The sequence below is a fragment of the Pelophylax lessonae genome (genome assembly GCF_965119305.1).
Source record: "Pelophylax lessonae genome assembly, chromosome: 7".
NCBI classification, from domain to species: Eukaryota; Metazoa; Chordata; class Amphibia; order Anura; family Ranidae; genus Pelophylax; species Pelophylax lessonae.
In genome coordinates this window covers 281,452,002-281,477,122 of record NC_138774.1, presented here as the reverse complement: position 1 = coordinate 281,477,122, position 25,121 = coordinate 281,452,002, and the positions used below count along the sequence as shown (strand labels likewise).

General features: G+C 44.6%; 1 protein-coding gene across 1 annotated transcript in view; it reads right to left on the bottom strand.

Annotated features, from left to right (window-relative positions):
* The window catches only part of MID2 (midline 2), a 349,455-nt gene extending 343,562 nt beyond the window's left edge, over positions 1 to 5,893 (bottom strand). The window contains exon 1 of the mRNA XM_082263055.1: positions 5,190 to 5,893. Within this exon, the coding sequence (XP_082119181.1) occupies positions 5,190 to 5,849 (660 nt within the window). The 5' untranslated portion in view covers positions 5,850 to 5,893. The remainder of the gene's footprint in view (positions 1 to 5,189) is intronic.
* Between the last annotated feature and the right edge of the window lie 19,228 nt (positions 5,894 to 25,121).

The following is a 25,121-nucleotide window of genomic DNA, read 5'->3' as shown; positions in this document are numbered from 1 at the left end:
ACCCTTCCTTTCTTAGCTTTAGTAGGACCCAAACCTAATCCTGTTGGCGCTTTGGTAACTGCTTTTTGATCGGGGAGATCCTTCTGGGGATACTTACTTTGAGGCTGCCTTTCTTACATAGCAATATAGTTACATAATTAGATCGAAAAAAAAGAGACAAGTCCATCTAGTTCAGACTTTAAAATAACTTTCTGGTCTCAGGCAACCCCTGCTAGAAATGACTATCTACAACTTATGATAAATTAGTGTGAGTCAGTGGGAAGAATGCTCCTTACACTTGTGGTCATTGGGAAGAATTCCCCCCTTACAGATAGCTAAAAGGATCAATGGTATCAGTGGGAAGAGGCAGAAATTGCTCATTGCTCAAGGTACCCCTAGAAACCTCTGGAGGAACACTGAGGTTCTATGGAACCCTGGTCTACTTCAAGCTATAGAAAAAAATGTTTCAGAAGCAACAAAAACAAGGTACAATGTTCTAACAAAGTGCAGAAGATTTGCTTAAATAGGAAGTTTAGTGTAGGAGCAAGGTCAGTGTTCAGACAGGAACCGAGTATAAAGATTGACCAAAAGCTCAGGCAAGGAGCTATCCAGAGCAGGAAGAGCCACTGCCAGGCACAGCAGAAAACCCTGGGTTCAGATCCTGACAATAGGTTTTATACAGCACCAATGACATTGGACTGCCATGCATTACAGAGTAAGATAACTAATCTGTAGCAGAACCCTTGTTGGTAGGAGGGTCATTCCCCAGAACTCTGCCTAGGAGGGTTTGCCAGGAGCTACACCTGCATGTTTATGGCAGTCACCCTAGGACAGTGATGGTGAACCTGGGCACCTTTGGAACTACATTTCCCATGATGCTCCACCACACAGCAGAGTGCATCATCATAGGATAAGTAGATCCAAAACATCTGGGGTGCCAAGGTTCTCCATTACTGACCGAGAAGGAACACTGCCAAGCCCAATTGCCAGATCTCACTTGTTCCCCAGGCTCTTCTGGCTCCTCTGTGAGTCCCGTACCACGCAGGGAGAATCGAGACGAAGAATAGTAAGACATCTCCTCAGACCTGAATTATCACTTGTGCGCCTAAAGTGAATGCAAAGCCAAAAAACGTTTTTTCTAGAAAGAGAAGAGGAGGGTTTTTGCTAGTGGTGCAGCAAAATTTCGGCAACCACAATTTTCAGCCGAAAACGGGCCTACCCCCTTTTGGGCCGAAAACGGACCTACCCCCTTTTGGGCCAAAAACGGACCTACCCCCTTTTGGGCCAAAAACGGACCTACCCCCTTTTGGGCCAAAAACGGGGCCTACCCCCTTTTGGGCCAAAAACGGGGCCTACCCCCTTTTGGGCCAAAAACGGGGCCTACCCCCTTTTGGGCCAAAAACGGGCCTACCCCCTTTTGGGCCGAAAACGGGGCCTATCCCTTTTCGACCGAAAACGGGGCCTATCCCTTTTCGGCCGAAAACGGGTCAAAGATGCCGAAAATAAAGAGCCAAAACAGGAAATAAGAAACCTCTTCAAAGTGAAGAGAGTTCTCATTTAAGAGAATTGTCATTGGACCAGGTGCCTCAAATGGATGATTTTCCTTCACCTCTTGTTCTGATGACAACTCAGAACTTATGGCATTCCCCTCCTTTTCTGTCTTAGGAACAATGGACACCTGGACAAACAGAACAGCAATTCCCCCCAGCAGGGACACAGACAGCAATCAAAACTTATAAACAATCCAATTAGAGTGCCAAACTAACGTCCAAAGGTCCAAGGCAATTTAATGATAAATTCAAAGCAGATAGACTCAGGTGAGCAGGTGAGTTTTAGGAGGGTAAGTCAGGCCAGTGTTAGTGAAAGCTTTTTTTTGCTGCATGGACTTGAGACAGAGAAGACATCGGGGTGAACATTTTTTTTTGGCTATCTTTGTACCATTAGGGAAATTTTCCTTGATTTCCTGTCTAAGAGACACAACAGGAAGTTAATGGGAATCTCCCAAAGTGAGGAGAATTCCCCTCTTAGTTGTCTAACTGATGTCCCCATTGGAAGATTTTTCCTTCATCTCTAGTTTTGGTGAAAACTCTGAAATGTTGGATTTTCCCACATTGTCCTTCTCCGTGACATAGGTCACAAGCATGGGTGAACTTCCCCAATGGGGACACAAAGTTTCCATTTTTGGTGACTTGAACAAGCTTTTTTTTTTTTTTTCCTTTTGGACCACCCAGCTACAAAAGATCTCTAAGGCGAACACTATTACTTTTTTATATAAAAAATAAAAATGTCCAAAGCATAAAAATTGCATATAATATTTCCAGTAGCGCAGGGACGGTGGTAACCGCTCACCATCAATAGCATTTATACACATGAATGCCTCTCATACAGCCTGCCCCTGTGAGTCTATCACATAGGACAGGACTTATCACTGAATAAAATCTGAATAAAAATTGTGACGACGAAACACGTCAGGGCGTGACCAGACGCCGTCACTATACCTTGCTGTACGAGGAGTGGTTGGGCACCCGGAAGGCTTGCGTTCCACGGTGGAAATATTATATGTAATTTATGCTTTTGATATTTTATTCCGTTTTTTATATGCAATTTGTTTAAGTAGCAGCATTGTACATTTGTATCACCATCTTCATTTGAGCGCTTGGGGTTGCTTGCTTGGTCTTCGCGGTTTGCAAGCATCGTTTTAGAACTATTCCTTTTCTGTCTTTAACACGCACGCCTGCCCAACATACCCATTAATAGTAACACTCATGTGGAAGGAACCCCCTTCTTATTCTGTTATTACTACATCATACAAATACATTTTAAACAATTGTACATTTCCAACTTTGTGGTAACAGTTTTGGTGAAGACTCTTTTCTGTTCCAGCTTAACTGTGCCCTTGTGTACAAAGCCAACTCCATAAAGAGTTTGATGCAGAGGAACTCAAATGGCCTTCACGGAGCTCTGATCTCATTCCCACTGAACACATTTGGGATGAATTGGAGATCCAATTGTGGAGTTCCAATTCCTCCCAGGTCTTCTGATCCAACATCAGTACCTGACCTCAGCCCTACTGAACACCTTTTCAATGAACTGGAATGCCCATTATGAGCAAGGTCTTCCCCATCCAATACCTCTAACATCAGGAAATCTCTATAATGGCCATGGTTTGGAAATTTTGAGTCCAACAAGCTTATATAGGTGTGATAGTTGGTTACCTGGACATTTTTGGAAAAATATTGGAGTAGAGTGCTACACTCTACATCCAAAACCCTTGGCTACATAAGCCAACTAAAGTAAGACTGGTATAATTTGTTAATATGTATCAGCTCTTACCTTTAATTTTTTAAACAGGTAGAGAGGCCACCTGATGTTCTCTCTTCCTACCAACTAACCTGCGTAAGGCACAAATAAGCTGATATGTGGGACCCCCTTCAAATTGTGTTTCTGGTAATTCAAGTGAAGGGTACTGTTAATACTACACAATACAAAGACATTTTAGAAAATTGTAGGTTTTCAACTTTGTGTTAACAGTTTGGGGAAGACCCTTTTCTATTCGATATGCTTGACTGTGTCCCTGTGCAAAGCCAACTCTATAAGAGCCGGTTCACACTACTCCGACTTGGGACGCGACTTGTGTGCCCTCAAGTCGCTCCAAGTCTCTTGTCATTACAAATTCAATGTAAATGAATGAGAGCCGTCTTAATATGCACTACTGCAGTCGCTCCGACTTCAGAAAAGGTTCCTGTACTACTTCGAGGCGACCTCTATCCAACTTGTGCACATAGATTTCAATGGGAGTCACCTCTAAGTCGGATCCTTATCTATTTTCAAGCGACTGTGACCAGACTTTCCAGGAAGAAGAAAAAGATTAGCCAGGCATTCCCCACAGACAAAGTCGCCTATCATTCAAGTCTCTCACAAGTCTCCTACAAGTCTCCTACAAGTCTCCTACAAGTCTCCTACAAGTCTCCTACAAGTCTCCTACAAGTCTCTTACAAGTCTCTTCAAAGTCAAGCTAAAAAGTCGCTCCTTCATGGGGCGACTTTCTGGTCGCGGTAGTGTGAACCGGTTTAGGAGTTTGGCATGGAGGAACTTCTAGTGGCTTTTCAAAGTGTCCTGACCTCAATCCTACTTAACACCTTTAGAACTGGAACGCCAGTTAGGAACCAGATCGTCCCATTCTACATTCCAACTTTGTGGTAACAGTTTGGTGAAGACTCTTTTCTGTTCCACCTTAACTGTTCGCCAGTGCAAAACCAACTCCATAAAGAGTTTGATGTGAAGGAACCTTCACAGAGCCCTATTCTCATCTCTGCTGAGCACATTTGGGATGAATTGGAGCTCCAATTGTGGAGTTTGAATTCATCCCAGGTCTTCTGGTCCAACATAAGTATCTGACCTCAACCCTACTGAACACCTTTTCGATGAACTGAAATGCCCATTGTGAGCAAGGTATTAGACTTCAAAAGGGTCCTGACCTCAACTCTACTGAACACCTATGGGATGAACTAGAATGCCAATTATAAACCAACATCTCTAATATCAGGCCATCTCATTAAAGGCCTTAGTTTCACAATTAGAACTCCAATAACCTCATATAGGTGTGATGGTCAGTCATCAAATTTTGGACAAATATTGAGCAGGGAATTACACTGTACATAAATCCATGGCAAGACAAGCTAACTATGAAATACAATCCTTGGCAATAGGGCTGCACGATATTGGGGAAAAAAGAACATTGCGATATTTTGTTTTCAACGATAAATATTGCGATATTTCTCTTTGTTTAATGCAGAAGACGGATTAGGCAGAGTCGGGACTTACAGTTGTGGTAGGAGGTAGAAAAACACAGCCCGACGTGACATCTGTCCCACACGTTCCCTCTGCAGCCCTGGAGCTAGTTTTCTTGACGGAGCGGTGAGCGCGGCACAGCGAACCAATCACGTGGTAGCGGCACAGGGAACCAATCAGATGTGCAGGCACGCGTGATTGGTTAGCTGTGCAGCTGCTTACGGCGCGCTGCTCACCGCTGAAGGTGTGGGACGGCTGCCAGCACTGTGAGTCCTCCTCCCACCGACTTCTCCCTGCCTAATGGTAAATATCGCGTCTTCGGCGATATGAATATCGCCCACGCCCGCAGAATGATAGTCGATATCATAAAGACTAAATAAAGACTTTGGTATAATTGGCTAAAAAGTATTAGTACTTACCTTTAGTTTTTCAAACCGGTCACTCAGAGAGGCCACCTGATGTTCTCTGTGCCTACCAACTAATTTGCATAAGGCACAAATAAGCTGATCATCCACCGCACAGTACATGTTAACCTTCTCGTTTTCGTGTTCCAGACAAACGAGTCCCCGGAAATGAGCATCTGGTATAGGTTCCACCAGACGATGACTTGTAAAAGGTTTCTTGTTAGGGTGGGTTGCGCGTAGGCAGCGGTCACAGTAAGATACCTCGCAAGTTATACATGTCTTCACAGCATCTCTAGGCGGTTCCACCTCACAGAACTGGCATGGAATCCTTTCGGTTGCCATGATTGGAACACTTTTGTAGATCTTGTCTCTGTGGTCTTCACTGGGAGAGTTTGGGCCGCTTAGAGACGCCTTATGAAAACGGTCAATGATGTTTTGTAGGGTGATGTTACGTTTCAACCCTTCCAAGCCACGGTGGTTGAGCGATATGACATATCGGCAAGTCGGACACTGGAAGGCTGTGACAGGTTCTACTAAATCGCTCGAAGAATTTCCAGAAACCAGAATGCGATGGGCACAGCTAAAGCACAAGCTATGGGCACAAGGAAGTAGAAGGGGGTCCTCAAATAATTCCAGGCAAATTGGACAGGTTAATTCTGACTCCAATGTTTCCATGTTTAGCTAAACCATTCAGATTTAGGGGATCTTGGTTTCTTCTGTTTACCTAGAACAGACACATACATATTAGACTTGTGGAAAAAAACACAATAAGCTTCATTTGCACTAGGCCTGAGGAACATTATTTTCAAAAAATGTTTAAATCGTTCAGCCAGCTGCCCCGCAATAGAAGATGCTGACTTTCAGAATTCCCTTCAGCTTTGCTCAGATGTGCAGGCTACTCTCCTGTACTGTAATGGCTTACTCTGATTTCACTGCACACTGTGAGCTTCTCACAATGTGCATTATAAGCTGCAGCAATTCAGATAGAGCTCCGCCTCATTTCTGGGCTGGAGGCTCTTGGCCTCCCTGCCTGACTGTCCTTGGTCCCCCTCCTTTCATTTCTTGGATTCCAGTTCTATCAATCCTGGAGGCTCAGCATTGCATGTGGGCATTACCTATGGTGGTCTGCATGCATACGTAGCCTTCATTACTAAGTCCTGCGGGTGGGGTGAAAGCCGGGCTGAGGCGGCTATCATGTGTGTGATAGATGGGCTTGCACGGTGTGCGTTAATTGGGATACTTTCTTTGCCTATAGACAAGTGGTGGCCTGTCCATATGGGGCCCAGGGGTGCTGCCCCCCCCTAATCAATGCGCTGGCCCCTAATCTACATGCAAGGGGCGCTGGACGCATGAACTCAATGGGTTTTTTTTTTTTTTTGAAGCGCGTGATTAGAGCCTGAGGCTCTAATTGGCTTAAAAAAAGGGTGGGCTCGGGGCGCAAAGCACTGCGCCCTGAGCCCACCCAGTTGTGTGACAATAGCGAAATTAATATTCGCTATCGTCTTCCTGATTCTCCTCCCGGCCAATCAGGAAGCGGGTCTTGAAGCAGGAAGCCTTAGGGCTCCCGGCCAACGGGGTCTTAGGACCCACTTCCTGTTCGGCCAGGAGAAGTAACAGCCCCGGAGCAAGGAGTACCTGGAGTGTGGAGCAGCAGCCCTACCCCAGATCCTTGTCATCTGCCTCCTAAGGTAAGGAGGCTTCTGATCGCCGCCGTCAGTCCGTCTCCTGCGGGGGGGGGGGGGGGAGCGTTGGTTTACCACCCCCCCCCCCCCAAAAATATTGAGCACCAGCCACCACTGCTATAGACTACATAGGAGTCAGGACAGACTTCTTACCCAGTCTCTACCTATAGTGGAATCCAGCGGACATGGCTACAGAAGCCTGAGTGTAGACCCAAAACTTTATTCAGGTTCATCGTTTAGGAACAACCCCTCCTGCAGACGGCCATCCAACCATTTTTTATATTTGGATTGCTCCTCCCAAGAGCCTACCCATGGCTTGCATCAGGGCTGAGGGTTCCAGAGGAGTACTGAGGCAGGGTGCTGTGATGTTTTCAGGAAGCTATGTACAGTCCCCTGCCAGCTTCTCCCACCAGCCATGATCTGCCTGCATTGCATGGAGAAGCACAGTGATAACATCAGTGATGACAACCCCTCCCACCAGCCATGATCTGCCTGCATTGCATGGAGAAGCACAGTGATGACATCAGTGATGACAACCCCTCCCACCAGCCATGATCTGCCTGCATTGCATGGAGAAGCACAGTGATGACATCAGTGATGACAACCCCCCCCCCCCACCAGCCATGATCTGCCTGCATTGCATGGAGAAGCACAGTGATGACATCAGTAAAGACAACCCCTTCCACCAGCCATGATCTGCCTGCATTGCATTGAGAAGCACAGTGATGACATCAGTGAAGCCAACCCCTCCCACCAGCCATGATATGCCTGCATTGCATGGAGAAGCACAGTGATGACATCACTGATGACAACCCCTCCCACCAGCCATGATCTGCCTGCATTGCATTGAGAAGCACAGGGAAAAATTACATAAGTGTTCAAAAACTTAAATATACTGAACAAAATTATAAACGCAACACTTGTTTTTGCCCCCAATTTTCATGAGCTCAAAGATCTAAGACTTTTACTATGTATATAAAAGGCAGATTTCTCTCAAATATTGTTCACAAATCTGTCTAAATCTGTGTTAGTGAGCGCTTCTCCTTTGCCGAGATAATCCATCCACCTCACAGGTGTGGCGTATCAAGATGCTGATTGGACAGCATGATTATTATAGTAATAAAAATAATAATAATAATAATAATAATAATAAAAAGGAACGATCTCTGTCTGTCATTCTCATCCCTGCAAAGCATTAATAGTAAAAGCAGCACACTTTACACATAGCTAGGCACATAATAAACCCCTTGATCACCCTAGATGTTAACCCCTTCCAGCCAGTGTCATTAGTACAGTGACAGTGTATAGTGTTAGCAATGATCACTGTATTAGAGCCGGTTCACACTGGGGCGACTTCACCTGACAAGCCGCCGCAGGTCGCCTGCCATTGATTAGCACAGGACCCGTTCTAATAGGAGTGACACAAGTCGCTTCAACTTAGAAAAAGGGTCCTGAGCTACTTTGGGGCGACCTGGAGCGACCTGCATTGACTTCAATAATATGAAGTCCCTGCAAGTCGCTCCGAGGTCACGGTGCGAGCTGCGCACCGCGACTTCACAGGTCGCCCCGGCAAGTCGGGTCGCGCCTGTGTGAACCGGCTCTTAGTGTCACTGGTGATGTCAGTGGCAGTAGGTCAGTCCCCCCCCCCCCCCTCTAGAAAATTACTACCCAAAACATTATATATATTTTTTTAGCAGAGATCCTATAGAATAACATAGGAGTGTTTTGCAATTTTTTATGTCACACGGTATTTGTGCAACGGTTTTTCAAATGCAATTTTTTTGAAAAAAAAAACACATTCATGAATTAAAAAAAAACAAAAGAAACAATAAAGTTAGCCCTATTTTTTTGAATAATGTGAAAGATGATGTTACATCGAGTAATAGATACCTAACATGTCACGCTTTAAAATTGCGTCTGCCTGTGGAGTAGCGGCAAACTACGGTGCCTAAAATTCTCCATAGGCAAAGCTTTAAATGCCTTTACAGTTTAGAGTTGCACAGGAGGTCTGGTGCTAGAATTATTGCTCTCACTCAGACGTTTGCGACAATACCTCACATGTGTGGTGCGATCACAATTTACATATGCGTACGGGAGTAACGTATACGTTCACATTTGCAGGTAAGCACGGTGGGGCGAAGGACTTAAATGTATTTATTTATTTTATACAAATTATTTTTTTTTTTGTATTATTGCTATCACAAGGAATGAACATCCCTTGTGATAGCCTGGGCCATGACAGGTCCTCTTTATGGAGAGATCTGGGGTCCCTCCACTGCACTTCAAAGCATTCAAAATGCCAAAATCTGCATTTTTGAATACTGTCATTGGCAGTAAACCGGAAGGGACCGTCTCTTCTGGGTTACTTCATCAGAGACCTGATCAAAGCCAAATCCGGCTTCGTCTGGGACTTTGACCAGCCAGTGGACGTGGCGGCTGGTCGGTCGGGTCTCCCGGTGGGACAGGAGACCCGGGCGGAGTGGCGGGAGAGGGGGGGACGTGTCCTCCTGCTCCTCCTGATAATGGCTGAGCCGCATCGGTTGTTATGGCCAGAAAGCCGATCGCCAGCTCTAAAAAAACGGTATCGGGGTGACGCCTCTAGCTGCAGGCATCACCCCGGTAAAACCCCTTTCTCAAACCGACATACCTTTACAAGTGGTTAACTGACAATTGCGCGGTCGTGCGATGCTGTACCCAAATAAAATTGATGTCATTTTTTCCCCCCGTAAATAGAGATTTCTTTTGGTGGTATTTGATTACCACTGCGATTATTATTTTTTGTGCTATATACAAAAAAAAAAATTATATATATATATATATATATATATATATATATATATATATATATATATATATATATATATATATATATATATATATATATATATATATATATATATATATATATATATAGTGGGTACAGAAAGTATTCAGACCCCCTTAAATTTTTCACTCTTTGTTATATTGCAGCCATTTGCTAAAATCATTTAAGTTCATTCTTCTTCCTCATGAATGTACACATAGCACCCCATACTGACAGAAAAACACAGAATTGTTGACATTGTTGCAGATTTATTAAAAAAGAAAAACTGAAATATCACATGGTCCTAAGTATTCAGACCCTTTGCTGTGACACTCATATATTTAACTCAGGTGCTTTCCATTTCTTCTGATCATCCTTGAGATGGTTCTACACCTTCATTTGAGTCCAGCTGTGTTTGATTATACTGATTGGACTTGATTAGGAAAGCCACACACCTGTCTATATAAGACCTTCCAGATCACAATGCATGTCAGAGCAAATGAGAATCATGAGGTCAAAGGAACTGCCTGAAGAGCTCAGAGACAGAATTGTGGCAAGGCACAGATCTGGCCAAGGTTACAAAAAGATTTCTGCTGCACTTAAGGTTCCTAAGAGCACAGTGGCCTCCATAATCCTCAAATGGAAGACGTTTGGGATGACCAGAACCCTTCCTAGAGCTGGCCGTCCGGCCAAACTGAGCTATCGGGGGAGAAGAGCCTTGGTGAGAGAGGTAAAGAAGAACCCAAAGATCACTGTGGCTGAGCTCCAGAGATGCAGTCAGGAGATGGGAGAAAGTTGTAGAAAGTCAACCATCACTGCAGCCCTCCACCAGTCGGGGCTTTATGGCAGAGTGGCCCGACGGAAGCCTCTCCTCAGTGTAAGACACATGAAAGCCCGCATGGAGTTTGCTAAAAAACACCTGAAGGACTCCAAGATGGTGAGAAATAAGATTCTCTGGTCTGATGAGACCAAAATAGAACTTTTTGGCCTTAATTCTAAGCGGTATGTGTGGAGAAAACCAGGCACTGCTCATCACCTGTCCAATACAGTCCCAACAGTGAAGCATGGTGGTGGCAGCATCATGCTGTGGGGGTGTTTTTCAGCTGCAGGGACAGGACAACTGGTTGCAATCGAGGGAAAGATGAATGCGGCCAAGTACAGGGATATCCTGGACAAAAACCTTCTCCAGAGTGCTCTGGACCTCAGACTGGGCCGAAGGTTTACCTTCCAACAAGACAATGACCCTAAGCACACAGCTAAAATAACGAAGGAGTGGCTTCACAACAACTCCGTGACTGTTCTTGAATGGCCCAGCCAGAGCCCTGACTTAAACCCAATTGAGCATCTCTGGAGAGACCTAAAAATGGCTGTCCACCAACGTTTACCATCCAACCTGACAGAACTGGAGAGGATCTGCAAGGAGGAATGGCAGAGGATCCCCAAATCCAGGTGTGAAAGACTTGTTGCATCTTTCCCAAAAAGACTCCTGGCTGTATTAGATCAAAAGGGGGCTTCTACTAAATACTGAGCAAAGGGTCTGAATACTTAGGACCATGTGATATTTCAGTTTTTCTTTTTTAATAAATCTGCAACCATGTCAACAATTCTGTGTTTTTCTGTCAGTATGGGGTGCTATGTGTACATTCATGAGGAAGAAGAATGAACTTAAATTATTTTAGCAAATGGCTGCAATATAACAAAGAGTGAAAAATTTAAGGGGGTCTGAATACTTTCCGTACCCACTGTATATATTTTTTTTACTTTCTGCAGTTTAAGAGCCGGTTCACATTATAACGATGTCAGACATCGCATGTGATTCAGAGCGCACAGATTGTATGGCTGAATTTGCATCGCATTCAGACAGAACATGCACAGGACCCTTTTTTGGGCCCGCACCAGAATCAGATTGCATGGGTGTTCACACCTATGCGATCCAATTCATGTCCGAACTGACAGTCCGCCCGTCCGTTCTCATCCGATCCGATCCCCTGGACGGATGGAAAATAGGGTTTCCATCCATCCGGATTTCACGGACATACTTTGCAGAGGTCATCTTTACACCTTTGGGGACCCTAAAGGGGCCAACCAGCTCTCTTCCCATGATTCCGGCCCAAAACATGACTCCACCACCGCCTTGCTGATGTTGCAGCCTTGTTGGAACAGGGTGGCCATCCACCAACCATCCACTACTCCATCCATCTGGACCATCCAGGGTTGCACGGCACTCATCGGTGAACAGGACTGTTTGAAAATTAGTCTTCATGTATTTTTCTGCCCAATGCAGCCATTTCTGCTTGTGAGCATTGGTTAGTGGTGGCCCAATAGAAGGTTTATGCACAGTTGCAAGACTCTGGAGGACTCTACACCTTGATGTCCGTGGGACTCCAGAGGCACCAGCAGCTTCAAATATCTGTTTGCTGCTATGTAATGGGATTTTAGCAGCTGATCTCTTGATCCGATGCATGGATCTGGCAGAAATCTTCCTCAATATGCCTTTATCTGCACAAACCCATCTGTGCTATGAATCAGCCACAAATCTCTTAATAGTGCGATGATCACGCTTAGGTTTTCGTGAAATATCGAATGTTTTCTTACCTCGTCCAAGGCATTCAACTATTTCTTTTCGGCAGCAGAGAGATCCTTTTTCTTCCCCATATTGCTTAATAATGTGGAACACTCTCCTTTAGTAGTTTTTCCTTAAATTGGGCTCACCTGGCAATCTAATTATCACAGGTGTCCGAGATTGTTTTCAGTGATCAAAAGAGGGCTGAGACACAATGCCATCCCTGAGACACACTGCCATCCCTGAGACACAATGCCATCCCTGAGACACAATGCCATCCCTGAGACACAATGCCATCCCTGAGACACACTGCCATCCCTGAGACACAATGCCATCCCTGAGACACACTGCCATCCCTGAGACACAATGCCATCCCTGAGACACAATGCCATCCCTGAGACACAATGCCATCCCTGAGACACAATGCCATCCCTGAGACACACTGCCATCCCTGAGACACAATGCCATCCCTGAGACACACTGCCATCCCTGAGACACAATGCCATCCCTGAGACACAATGCAATCCCCGAGTTAAACTGAAAAACAAAATATTTAACCACTTTAGCCCCGGAAGATTTGGCTGCTCAATGACCAGGCCACTTTTTTCAACTTGGCATTGCGTGACTTTAACTGACAATTGCGCGGTCGTGCGACGCTGTACCCAAACAAAATTTACGTTCTTTTTTCCCCCACAAACAGAGCTTTCTTTTGGTGGTATTCGATCACCTCTGCGCTTTTATTTTTTGTGATATTAATAAAAAAAAAAAAAGAGCAAAAATTTTGCAAAAAAATTGACATTTTTTACTTTGACTGTTAAAAAATATCCAATATATTCAATTTTTGTCATATATTTAGGCCAAAATGTATTTAGCTACATGTCTTTGACAAAGAAAAATCTCAATGAGCGTATTTTTATCAACTTTAAGACCGGAAGATTTTACCCCATTCCTGACCAGGCCATATTTTGCGATTCGGCACTGCGTTACTTTAACGGACAATTGCACGGTCGTGCGACGCTGTACCCAAATTAAAATTGATGTCCTTTTTTCCCCACAAATAGAGCTTTCTTTTGGTGGTATTTTATCACCTCTGCGATTTTTCATTTTTGAAAGAAAGAGCGACCATTTTGAAAAAAAAAAAAAATACTTTTTACATTCTGCTATAGGACATTCCCCAAAAAAATGTATAAATCAACATTTTTTAAAATTTTAGGCCAATTTGTTTTCTGCTACATATTTAAAAAAAAAAAAAAATAAAAATTGCAATAAGCATATTTTTATTGGTTTGTGCAAAAGTTATCGCATTTACTAACTATGGGAAAGATTTGTCATTTTTAATTGTTTTTTTTACTAGTAATGGCGGTGATCTGCGTTTTTTTGCAGGACTGCGACATTGCGGCGGACAGATCGGACCCCTAACTGACATTTTTGTGACTTTTGGGGGGGACCAGTGATATTACTATATGCACTGTTACTGTAAAAATTACACTGGCAGGGAAGGGGTTTACTAACTACGGGAAAGATTTGTCGTTTTTATTTTATTTTTATTTTTTTTTTTACTAGTAATGGCGGCAATCTGCACTTTTTTTTGCGGGACTGCGACATTGCGGCGGACAGATCGGACCCCCAACTGACATTTTTTACACTTTTGGGGGTACCAGTGACATTACTACAGAAATCGATGCTATAATTATGCACGGTTACTGTAAAAATGACACTGGCAGGAAAGGGGTTAACACTGTTGGTTATCAAGGGGTTAAATGTATGCCTCATGCTTACTGACGTGTGTGGGGGGAGGGGATTGAGTGACACAGACAGAGATCGCAGGTTCAGCTATGCTGAATCCTGTGATCTGTCCCTGCCTGTCACAGAGAAGATCCGCCTGCTTTGTTTACACAAGCGGGCGGATCTTTTGACACTTTCCCCGACAATCGGGGAAGAGAGGTGCTGATTGCCGCCTCTACTCCTCCGGCCCGACTCCCGCTGTGAGCGAGCCTCTGGCGGCGCCGAGACAGCTAGTAGTCCAGCGATGTAGGTCTATGTCGCTGGACCCAGGGCTGCCACTGTGCCGCAGTAGCAGCAACGTGAGCGGTCCTAAAGTAGTTAATCTTTGTGACGCTTAAATAGAATTTGCATAATAATTTGGAGCAGGGAGTATATGTGAGCCACTTATGGGTCCAGGAGCTGTCATGAAAACTGTAATGCACATTTCCATTTCTTTCCTCTTTTCCATCCCTAAATATTTATGTACAATGTGTCCTATTCTGACACCGCCTGTTCAAATTTTAGGTTTCCAGCAAGTGCATGTAATAATGTATCAAAATGTATCAAAATGTACCGACAAGGCAATGCCTGAAAAATGTCAAAGTTGCGAAGGCGGCACAAGTCCGACCTAAACTGCTTCTGGGTAACATTATACAGAGAGAACGATTTTCTGAACATTTACCACTTCAGCCCTGGAACATTTACCCCCCCTTTATGACCAGGCCATTTTTTGAGATATGGTTATAACTGAGAATTGCGCGGTCGTGCGACGCTGTACCCAAATAAAATATTTGTCTTTTTTTCCCCCACAAATAGAGCTTTCTTTTGGTATTGTTTAATCACCTGTGCCATTTTAATTTTTTTTTTTTTTTTAAAAAACCAACAATTTAAAAAACAAAACAATATTTTTTACTATATGGGCCCTATGTGTGTTTATGGCCCCATGTGTTATAAGGTTTTTTTGTACATGATTGTGGATATTAAATAAATGTATTTTTGTACTTTTTTTTAATAAGGTCTCTATATGGTTATTGCACTTTAGTTGGGAGTTACTATTTAAAGCGGAGTTCCACCCTAGAAAATATTTTTTAGATAAAAATACCCCCGGGACAGTCAGGGCTAGTGCATTTAAGCAACTATAGCCTTGGAACTGTCCTGTTTCACTTACATTTTAGAAGAAATACCTTGAAAATGTCTTGTCCAGCGCTGCCATCTCAGGTGTGGGCAGATGAAGCCAGAGCGTCCTCTTCGGTGATGTTGGAGACCCAGAATGCCCTGCTCATCGCTTCCGGTGCAGGTGCGGCATCCCTGCACAGCTTCTGGGCATGCCCAGAAGCTGTTCAGCAGGGAATGACGCACATGCTCCGGAAGTGATGAGCAGGGCCGGTACAGGGCATTGACTCCTGGGATCGATGACGCTCATCTCCCAGGAGTCAATGCAAAAAAATCCCAATAAGCGTATATTGATTGGTTCTACAAACTATGGGATACTTTTATTTATTTTTTACTAGTAATAGCGGCGATTAGCAAGTCATAGCGGAACTTGTCAAGTCTCCATAAAGACATGCTTTGATCAGTTGGGTGTGAAAAGAATGTGAGTGGCCTTCACAGAGCCCTGACCTCAACCCTACTGAACACGTTTGGGATCAGGTCTTCTCATCCAACATCAGTACCTGACTTCCACCCTACTGAACACCTTTAGGATTAGGTCTTCTTATCAAACATCAGTTACTGACCTCAACCCAACTGAACACTTCTGGGATCAGTCCTTCTCATCCAACACCAGTACCTGACTTTAGCCCTACAAAACACCTTTAGGATCAGATCTTCTCATCCAACATCGGATACCTGACCTCAACTCTACTGAACACCTTTGGGATCAGGTCTTCTTATACAACATCAGTATTTTACCCCAACCCTACTGAACACCTTTGGGATTGGGTCTTCTCATCCAATATCCATACCTGACCTCAACCCTACCAAACACCTTTGGGATTAGGTTTTCTTATCCAACATCAGTTCCTGACTTCAAACCAACTGAACACTTCTAAGATCAGTCCTTCTCATCCAAAATCAGTACCTGACTTCAGCCCTACTGAACACCTTTAGGATCAGATCTTCTCATCCAACATCGGATACCTGACCTCAACTCTACTGAACACCTTTGGGATCCAGTCTTCCCATTCAACATCAATACCTGACCTCAACCCTACCAAACACCTTTGGGATCAGGTTATCTCATCCAACATCAATACCTGACCTCTCAAATGGACACAAATTCCCCCCGACACTGACTTCTATAATATTGCAATAAAATTCCTATAGCCACAAAGGAGAGCCAACTCCACACTGGTGGCCATGGTTTTGGAAATGGATGTCTACCAATCTCATATAGATGTGACAGTCAGGTGTCCACAAACTTTTGACCATATCGTTTATATAAACGCTTTTTGCACAAATTCCCCCAGACAACCTCCAGATTCTCGTGAAAAGTCTTCTAAGAACAACAAAGGTGTTTAAGCCATAAAAGAGGCCAACCCTAACATCTAAGCTCATATAGGTGTTTAGGTCAGGTGTCTACAAATGTTCCATCCTATATAGCAGTGGTCCTCAACCAGGGTTTGGTGGAACCCTAGGGTTCCTCCAGAGATTTCTAGGGGTTCCTTGAGCAATGAGCAATTTCTGCCTCTCAGATAAGTTCCCCATGACACCACTGATCTTTTTAGCTATCTGGAAGAAGGTAATTCTTCCAAATGTCCACAAGTGTAAGGAGCATTCATCCCACTGACCATCACACTAATGCACCATGGTGTAAATATAGTCATTTTTAGCAGGGGTTCCCTGAGACCTAAAAAATTATTTCAAGGGTTCCTCTGTGTTGAAAAGGTTGAGAAAGGCATGTACTCAACAACAATCCAGTCACTACAAAAAGCACCCGAAATATGGAAAGAAGGAAGTGGTATTCAGCAGTAAGCAAGTCTACGAGAATACCAACACTTTCCGCCTACAGAGACGTTACGCCTACAGAGACGTTACGCCTACAGTAAAAATGACAGCACTCTGCAGCACCGTGGGACCTGCAGCAAACCTCAGCCAACAATGCAACATCAGTTAACACCTGCATGTCTAAAGTTCTATCAGCGAAGGTCATTTCAGGATACATATGTTGTTTTGAAGCCCAAACAAGTTTGACTCCCCCGATCCAGACCTCCTGCATATTGCTCTGTTCCTTTGAAATCATGCTGAGGGACCAAAGCTTCTTTGATCTCATATATATCACTGCTTGTGTCATGCATCAGCAATAAAAGAAGCACAGTACGCCAGCATGGAGTATGAAAGACATGCTGACCATTTCTCATAAGGAAAAGCAATCTTCTAATTACCGAAAATTTCTAGTCTACTTGAAAAGCAGTTGCTGAAGTCACTGAAAAATAACACATTTCCCCCAAACTATGGCACCCAAGGCACTGTCCCGGCTTTCTAATAGAGAGAAGCAAAATTGGGAGTTAGACAAAATTAACCCTCTGTGACCACAATTGGCCTTTTTTAAGAAAAATACTCCTTGCCACAAGGCTGTTAATTGTTCTTTCAGCACTAGGAATACGCATCTTTGTTGAGTTGGTAAGTTACCTAGCGCATACTGCTGCTGCTAAGCTTGGTCTGTTCGCCTAGGCTTCAAAGGCCTCTGGTCGCCTAGGCTTCAAAGGCTTCTGGTCGCCTAGGCTTCAAAGGTCTCTGGTCGCCTAGGCTTCAAAGGCTTCTGGTCGCCTAGGCTTCAAAGGCCTCTGGTCGCCTAGGCTTCAAAGGCCTCTGGTCGCCTAGGCTTCAAAGGCCTCTGGTCGCCTAGGCTTCAAAGGCCTCTGGTTCACTTGAGCGTTAAAAATCTTTGGTCACCTAAGCTTAAAAAGGACCTCTGGTCACCTAAGCTTAAAAAGGACCTCTGGTCACCTAAGCTTCAAGGACCTCTGGTCACCTAAGCTTCAAGGACCTCTGGTCACCTAAGCTTCAAGGACCTCTGGTCACCCAAGCTTCAAGGACCTCTGGTCACCTAAGCTTCAAGGACCTCTGGTCACCTAAGCTTCAAGGACCTCTGGTCACCTAAGCTTCAAGGACCTTTGGTCACCTAAGCTTCAAGGACCTCTGGTCACCTAAGCTTCAAGGACCTCTGGTCACCTAAGCTTCCAGGGCCTCTGGTCACCTAAGCTTCAAGGGCCTCTTGTCACCTAAGCTTCAAGGGCCTCTTGTCACCTAGGCTTCAAAAAACCTCAGGTCTCCTAACCTTCAAAACCTCAGGTCTCCTAAGCTTCAAAAAACCTCAGGTCTCCTAAGCTTCAAAGAACTTCAGGTCTACTAAGCTTCAAAGAACCTCAGGTCTCCTAAGCTTCAAAAAACCTCAGGTCTCCTAAGCTTCAAAAAACCTCAGGTCTGCTAAGCTTCAAAAAACCTCAGGTCTCCTAAGCTTCAAAAAAAACCTCAGGTCTCCTAAGCTTCAAAAAAACCTCAGGTCTCCTAAGCTTCAAAAAACCTCAGGTCTCCTAAGCTTCAAAAAAACCTCAGGTCTCCTAGGCTTCAAAAAACCTCAGGTCTCCTAAGCTTCAAAAATCTCTTGTGACAACAGGGTTTGGGTGGTTTTTAAGGCTGCTATGGGTTTTAGGCCTCATGCACATTGTTCATTTGCCCAGCTCTTCAGAACACTTGTCCTCCTTGCAGGAGAAAAGTAGTGTAAAACACACACAAAGCCATGCTTTGCAAACCCGTTTCACGGGTTCGGGCATTCATTCAACTTTGTTCATATTCTCATCGCACAGATTCCTGGATTAGAGGCTCATCTGTAGTGGGCGCTGCAGCGATCACCAGCTGGACACTGGATATATCACAGAAAAAAAAAACATATTTGCCAGACCCCCACAACCACCTGCCAGGGCCCCCCTACCCCAAAAGCACCCTTCCCATGTTGAAGGCATGTGGCCTGGTATAGTTAGGGAGGAGGGGGGCCTTTGATTGTCCCCCTTTCCCGCGGCAAGCCAGGCTGCATGCTTGGATTTTGGGGGGGGACCCCACACCATTTTTAAAAATTTTTGGCATGGGGCTTCTCCTCAAAATCCATACCAGACCTAAAGGTTCTGGTATAGATTTGGGGGGGGGGTGCCCCACGCCATTTTATTTTTTGCTGTGGGTTTTCTCTTAACATCCATACCAGACCTGATAGAGCCTGGTATGGATTAAGGGGGGGGGGGGGGAACTAATCGCTGTTTTTGCCTACTTTTTATTGCCAGTTATTAGTTACCGGCTGACAGCTAATGAGTCATCTGTTGTTAAGGACATAGCGGCCGGATTTCTGGCCCGCTTCTTACCAACCAGCTATACACTGGATTTTGGGGGGCTCTACGCCATTTTTTAAAAGTTTTGGTTCCCCGCTGAATGTAAACTAAACAGTTACGGGCAATAAAAAAAAAAATTAGAAAAAAAAGAATGCCCCCCCCCCCCCCAATATACATACCAAGCCCTATTGGGTCTGGTATGAATTTTAAGGGTAACCCCACACTGTTTTTTTCTAAAAAAAAATGTATTGCCGGTAGTTGTTTCGTTTACATTCAGCTGTCAGCAGGGAACCCCGCTGACAAGTCATCCGTTGTTAAGGACGCGACGGCCGGCTTCTTGGCCTGCTCCTTAACAACCAGCTATACACTGGTTGTTAGGGACCCCAGTGGGCCACGAAAAAAAACGAAAAAAAAACGCTGGAAAACAGTCAAAAATGTTTAGGAGCATTTAGGAGAGTTCAGCGTTTTTTTTTTCTGCTGGAAAAATGCTCCAAAAACATTTTTTTTCTGCTCCTAGACAATAAAGCTCAAAAAACCCGAATAGCCTAATGTGGTCTGCATGGACACATAGGGTAACATTATTTAGCTTCTAGGATCTTAAAAAAAACACTAACAGCTTCCAGGAGCTTAAAAAAAAACAAAAAAAAAAAAAAAAAACGCTAGTGTGCATGGAGCCTAATCTGAAAGCCAATACCATCAATACCAAGCTCATGGCTGCAAAGAACATTACATTTTACACATCCTATGGAACAGGAATATTGTTTTTGGGGTGAAATGCTCCATAATGCTTGCCCCTGCCCTCTTCTTCATAACATAGAGGTGTTCTGTAACCATCAGGGATGGCTGAGAACAATGTAACTGATACCAGACAGCTCAGACCAGAGCACAGGCAGTCATCAGCTCACAGGATTTCTGGCAGGATCAACAGGTATTTTTGCAGTTATCGAATATATGGAATATTTATCAGACCAAAAAGGAAGCAAAGAGAAGTTACTTGATTAAATACACTTGAAAAAAATACCCAGTATAGATTTTTATCATAAGCAAAAAAATAAAAAAAATGCATATATATATATATATATAAAAAAAAAACACACACAAGTAGACTTCAATGCTGTAAAAAAAAAAAAAAAAAAAAAATTTGTATCTGACTTCTTTTTTCTGTCTGCAGCTTTTCAACAAAAATGGCATGAGTGTTATTTTTATGTCATTTTCTCGGTATGTGAGATAATAAATGTGCTATTATAGGTGTCCATACTGCAAACAAGTCCCATTTGTCAGGGGACGGGGCATCAGGGGGACAGCATGGCATGTGCTGACCCATTCAGTGCAATGACCATATGAGGTCTCCTGACCATAATTCCACAAAGACTGCTTTATGGGGCTCAGATGATGACATGAATGAATGGAAGTGTTGTGTGTAATGCTTTATTCATTCTAGGAAGGCAGGATATAACTATATATTCATGTACAGGGCTTACGATATATATATATATATATATATATATATATATATATATATATATATATATAGCCATCTGTGTATAATAGAGATTATATATATATATGTGTGTATATGTATGTATACATGTGTATATATATTTATATATATATATATATTTTTTTTTTTATTTATATAGGTGTGTGTGTGTATATATATATATATATATACACACACACACACACACATATATACACACACACGCACACAGTATCTCACAAAAGTGAGTACACCCCTCACATTTTTGTAAATATTTTATTCTATCTTTTCATGTGACAACACTGAAGAAATGACACTTTGCTACAATGTACAGGCATACCCCGCTTTAAGTACACTCACTTTACATACACTCGCAAGTAAGGACACAGCTTGTTCAGCTTGGCATGACACTACTCCCGGTTTTTAACATTGGCGTTTATAGGAAATCTTGGTCAGCTTGACATGGCACTGCTCCCAAACCATAAGTGACAGGGATACCAAACTTAGGGAGCACCGAGAGGGGACCCAGCACTACAACATATCCGTTTTGTGGCCAGCCAGCTTGCCCTAGGTAATATACCATGCCATAGTCCTGGATCCCCTTAACATGCTCCCCAAGCTTGGTGTCCTTATCACATGGTTTGGGAGCAATGCCATGTCAAGCTAGTGTATTTACATGCATTGAGAAATGAAAAAAGGTATTGCTTCACTTTAAGTACATTTTCGTTTTACATACATGCTCTGGTCCCATTGTGTACTTAAAAGTGGGGTATGCCTGTAAAGTAGTGAGTGTACAGCTTGTATAACAGTGTAAATTTGCTGTCCCCTCAAAATAACTCAACACACAGCCATTAATGTCTAAACCGCTGGCAACAAAAGTGAGTACACCCCTAAGTGACAATGTACAAATTGGCCCCAATTAGCCATTTTCCCTCCCCGGTGTCATGTGACTCATTAGTGTTACAAGGTCTCAGGTGTAAATGAGGAGCAGGTGTGTTAAATTTGGTGTTATCGCTCTCACTCTCTCATACTGGTCACTGGAAGTTCAACATGGCACCTCATGGCAAAGAACTCTCTGAGGATCTGAAAAAAAGAATTGTTGCTCTACATAAAGATGGCCTAGGCTATAAGAAGATTGCCAAGACCCTGAAACTGAGCTGCAGCATGGTGGCCAAGACCATACAGCGGTTTACAGAACAGGTTCCACTAAGAACAGACCTCACCATGGTCGACCAAAGAAGTTGAGTGCACGTGCTCGGCGTCATATCCAGAGATTGTCTTTAGGAAATCGACGTATGAGTGCTGCCAGCACTGCTGCAGAGGTTGAAGCGGTGGGGGGTCAGCCTGTCAGTGCTCAGACCATACGCCGCACACTCCATCAAATTGGTCTGCATGGCTGTCGTCCCAGAAGGAACCCTCTTCTAAAGATGATGCACAAGAAAGCCCACAAACAGTTTGCTGAAGACAAGCAGACTAAGGGCATGGATTACTGGCACCATCTCCTGTGGTCTGATGAGACCAAGATAAACTTATTTGGTTCAGATGGTGTCAAGCGTGTGTGGTGGCAACCAGGTGAGGAGTACAAAGACAAGTGTGTCTTGCCTACAATAGAGCATGGTGGTGGGAGTGTCATGGTCTGGGGCTGCATGAGTGCTGCTGGCACTGGAGAGCTACAGTTCATTGAGGGAACCATGAATGCCAACATGTACTGTGACATACTGAAGCAAAGCATGATCCCCTCCCTTCGGAGACTGGGCCGCGGGGCAATATTCCAACATAACGACCCCAAACACCTCCAAGATGACCATTGCCTTGCTAAAGAAGCTGCGGGTAAAGGTGATGGACTGGCCAAGCATGTCTCCAGACCTAAACCCTATTGAGCATCTGTGGGGCGCCCTCAAATGGAAGGTGGAGGAGCGCAAGGTCGCTAACATCCACCAGCTCCGTGATGTCCTCATGGAGGAGTGGAAGAGGACTCCAGTGGCAACCTGTGAAGCTCTGGTGAACACCATGCCCAAGAGGGTTAAGGCAGTGCTGGAAAATAATGGTGGCCACACAAAATATTGACACTTTGGGCCCAATTTGGACATTTTTTACTTAGGGGTGTACTCACTTTTGTTGCCAGCAGTTTAGACATTAATGGCTGTGTGTCGAGTTATTTTGAGGGGACAGCAAATTTACAATGTTAGACTCCATTCACACTAGTCCGACTTGGACCGCGACTTGTCAACCTGACAAGTCGCGGTCCGTCGCGCTCTCATTGTTCGGTACAGGAACCGTTCTAATAGGAGCGACACAAGTCGCTCCAACTTAGAAAAAGGGTCCTGTACTACTTCGGGGCTACCTGGAGCGACTTGCATAGACATTTTATGAAGTCCGTGCAAGTCGCCCTTCACGTGACTTCACAGGTCGCCCCCGAAGTTGGAGCGATGTAGTGTGAACCAGCACTTATACAAGCTGTACACTCACTACTTTATATTGTAGCAAAGTGTAATTTCTTTAGTGTTGTCACATGAAAAGATAGAATAAAATATTTACAAAAATGTGAGGGGTGTACTCACTTTTGTGAGATACTGTATGTATATGTATATATAGGTAGGTGCTAGGTAAATGTATAGTGGGCCTTGTCTGCTTAACAGCAGGGCCATGATTGTCTTTGGTAGGGTGTCATGATTTCCAGGTGTGTTTACTGAGAGGGGAGTCTCCCCACTGGCTCCGTGAGAGGCTTCTCATAGGGCAGTGGAGGAAACCCAATCAGGGACACATCCAAGCTTTTAACCACCCCAGAAGGCAGATTCTGCAGCAAAGGATTCTGGGAGTGGGTATAAGTCTGAGGGGAGTACTCATGGTCTTTGGCGGGAAGCAGAGTCCCAGGAGGGAGAGTATGGCTGTCTCTCCTCCTGTCTGAGGAAGGTGGATGTCTCAGGGGCAGCCTGAGAATCCAGAGAGTGCCGAGTTGAGCTGAAGGGGATCCGGTGTGTCGAGAACCAGCGGAGAGCGAGAGGGGTCCAGTCCCAGAAAAGCCTACACAGGTTGTGAGTACTGCGGATTGCCCCTGGGGGTCTGCCTAGTGTCAGAGGTGACCACTCCGGAGAAGGTTCCGGGGATCCAAGTGTCAGCTAGCGGTAAAGGGGGTACCTGGTCAGAGGACCCTGAAGTGTTAAAAGGGGCGCCTGCAGTTTGGGCCCTGAAGAGTCAGTGCAGAGTGTGTAGTGCACCTGTTGAGAGTTGCAGCCATAGAGGAGTTTACAACAAGCTACCTCAAGCCAGTGCAAGGCTTCACGGCCGGGTTCCCTTACCGGCAATGGCGGCGGCAGCACCCAACATCGCTGGACTCCAGGACAGATAAGTGTCCTAATATTAATAGTCAGCAGCTACAGAGTGTGTACAGTGTGTGTAGCTGCTGACTTTTAATTTTTGGAGGGGGGGGGGGCGGAACTCCACTTTAAATTCGGACACATTTTTGGCGATTCGGATGTATCCGAGCCTCTGAATTAAATAGTAACATCCGTTGTAACAATTTGTTCAGTTTCGTTTATTTAGTAACGAACTCCAAATATTCGGAACGATTTGAATTCTGGGTGAAGAATAGCCGCATAGAACTGACAGCTGAATGTAAACAGAAATGCCGGCAAATAAAGATTTAGGGAAAAAAAAAACAGCCACCCCCCCTGCATGTAGATTAGGGGGCCGGACGCATGGATGGGGGGGGGCGACACCCCTAAGGGACGGGCCGCCACTGGTACTGCACATGTGCGAACCTAGCCTTAACCCCTTGGCGCCGGCTGTACGCAAATATGTGGCCTCTCAGCGCCTGCGCATTGGCGCCGAGAGGCCGCACATTTGCACGAATAGCCGTCAATACCGCTGTGCCGAGAGCATACGCCCACATTACCGATGCCTAACTGAATGTTTTCGGACCACGTGACTGCCGTGACAGCCAATCACAGTGATCACGCCTAAACCACGTCCCACCTCCCAGCATCCTAAACCTCTTAAAGGGCCGGCCGACGTGAAGAGGGTAATAAAACGAAAGCAGCCGCCTCATCTAGGGTGGGAATCTGGTAGGGTTGTAATACCGGATTCCCACACTACGCCAAAATAAAAGAAGACCCAACGGTCGGAGTTGTACTTTTATGACGATAGGCGTCCAATAAAACCGTCTCCTACGCAATGTGAGGTTTGGCGATCTGCAGAAGACGAACGCCCCCACCCAGGACAGACTGGGGAGGGGGGGTGAGGGAAACCTTCTCCTCTTTACAGCACTGTTTGCTCCTCAGCCACGAGAAGACTTCCCTCTGACATTTAGAGTTGCTGAACTTGCAATCAGACCA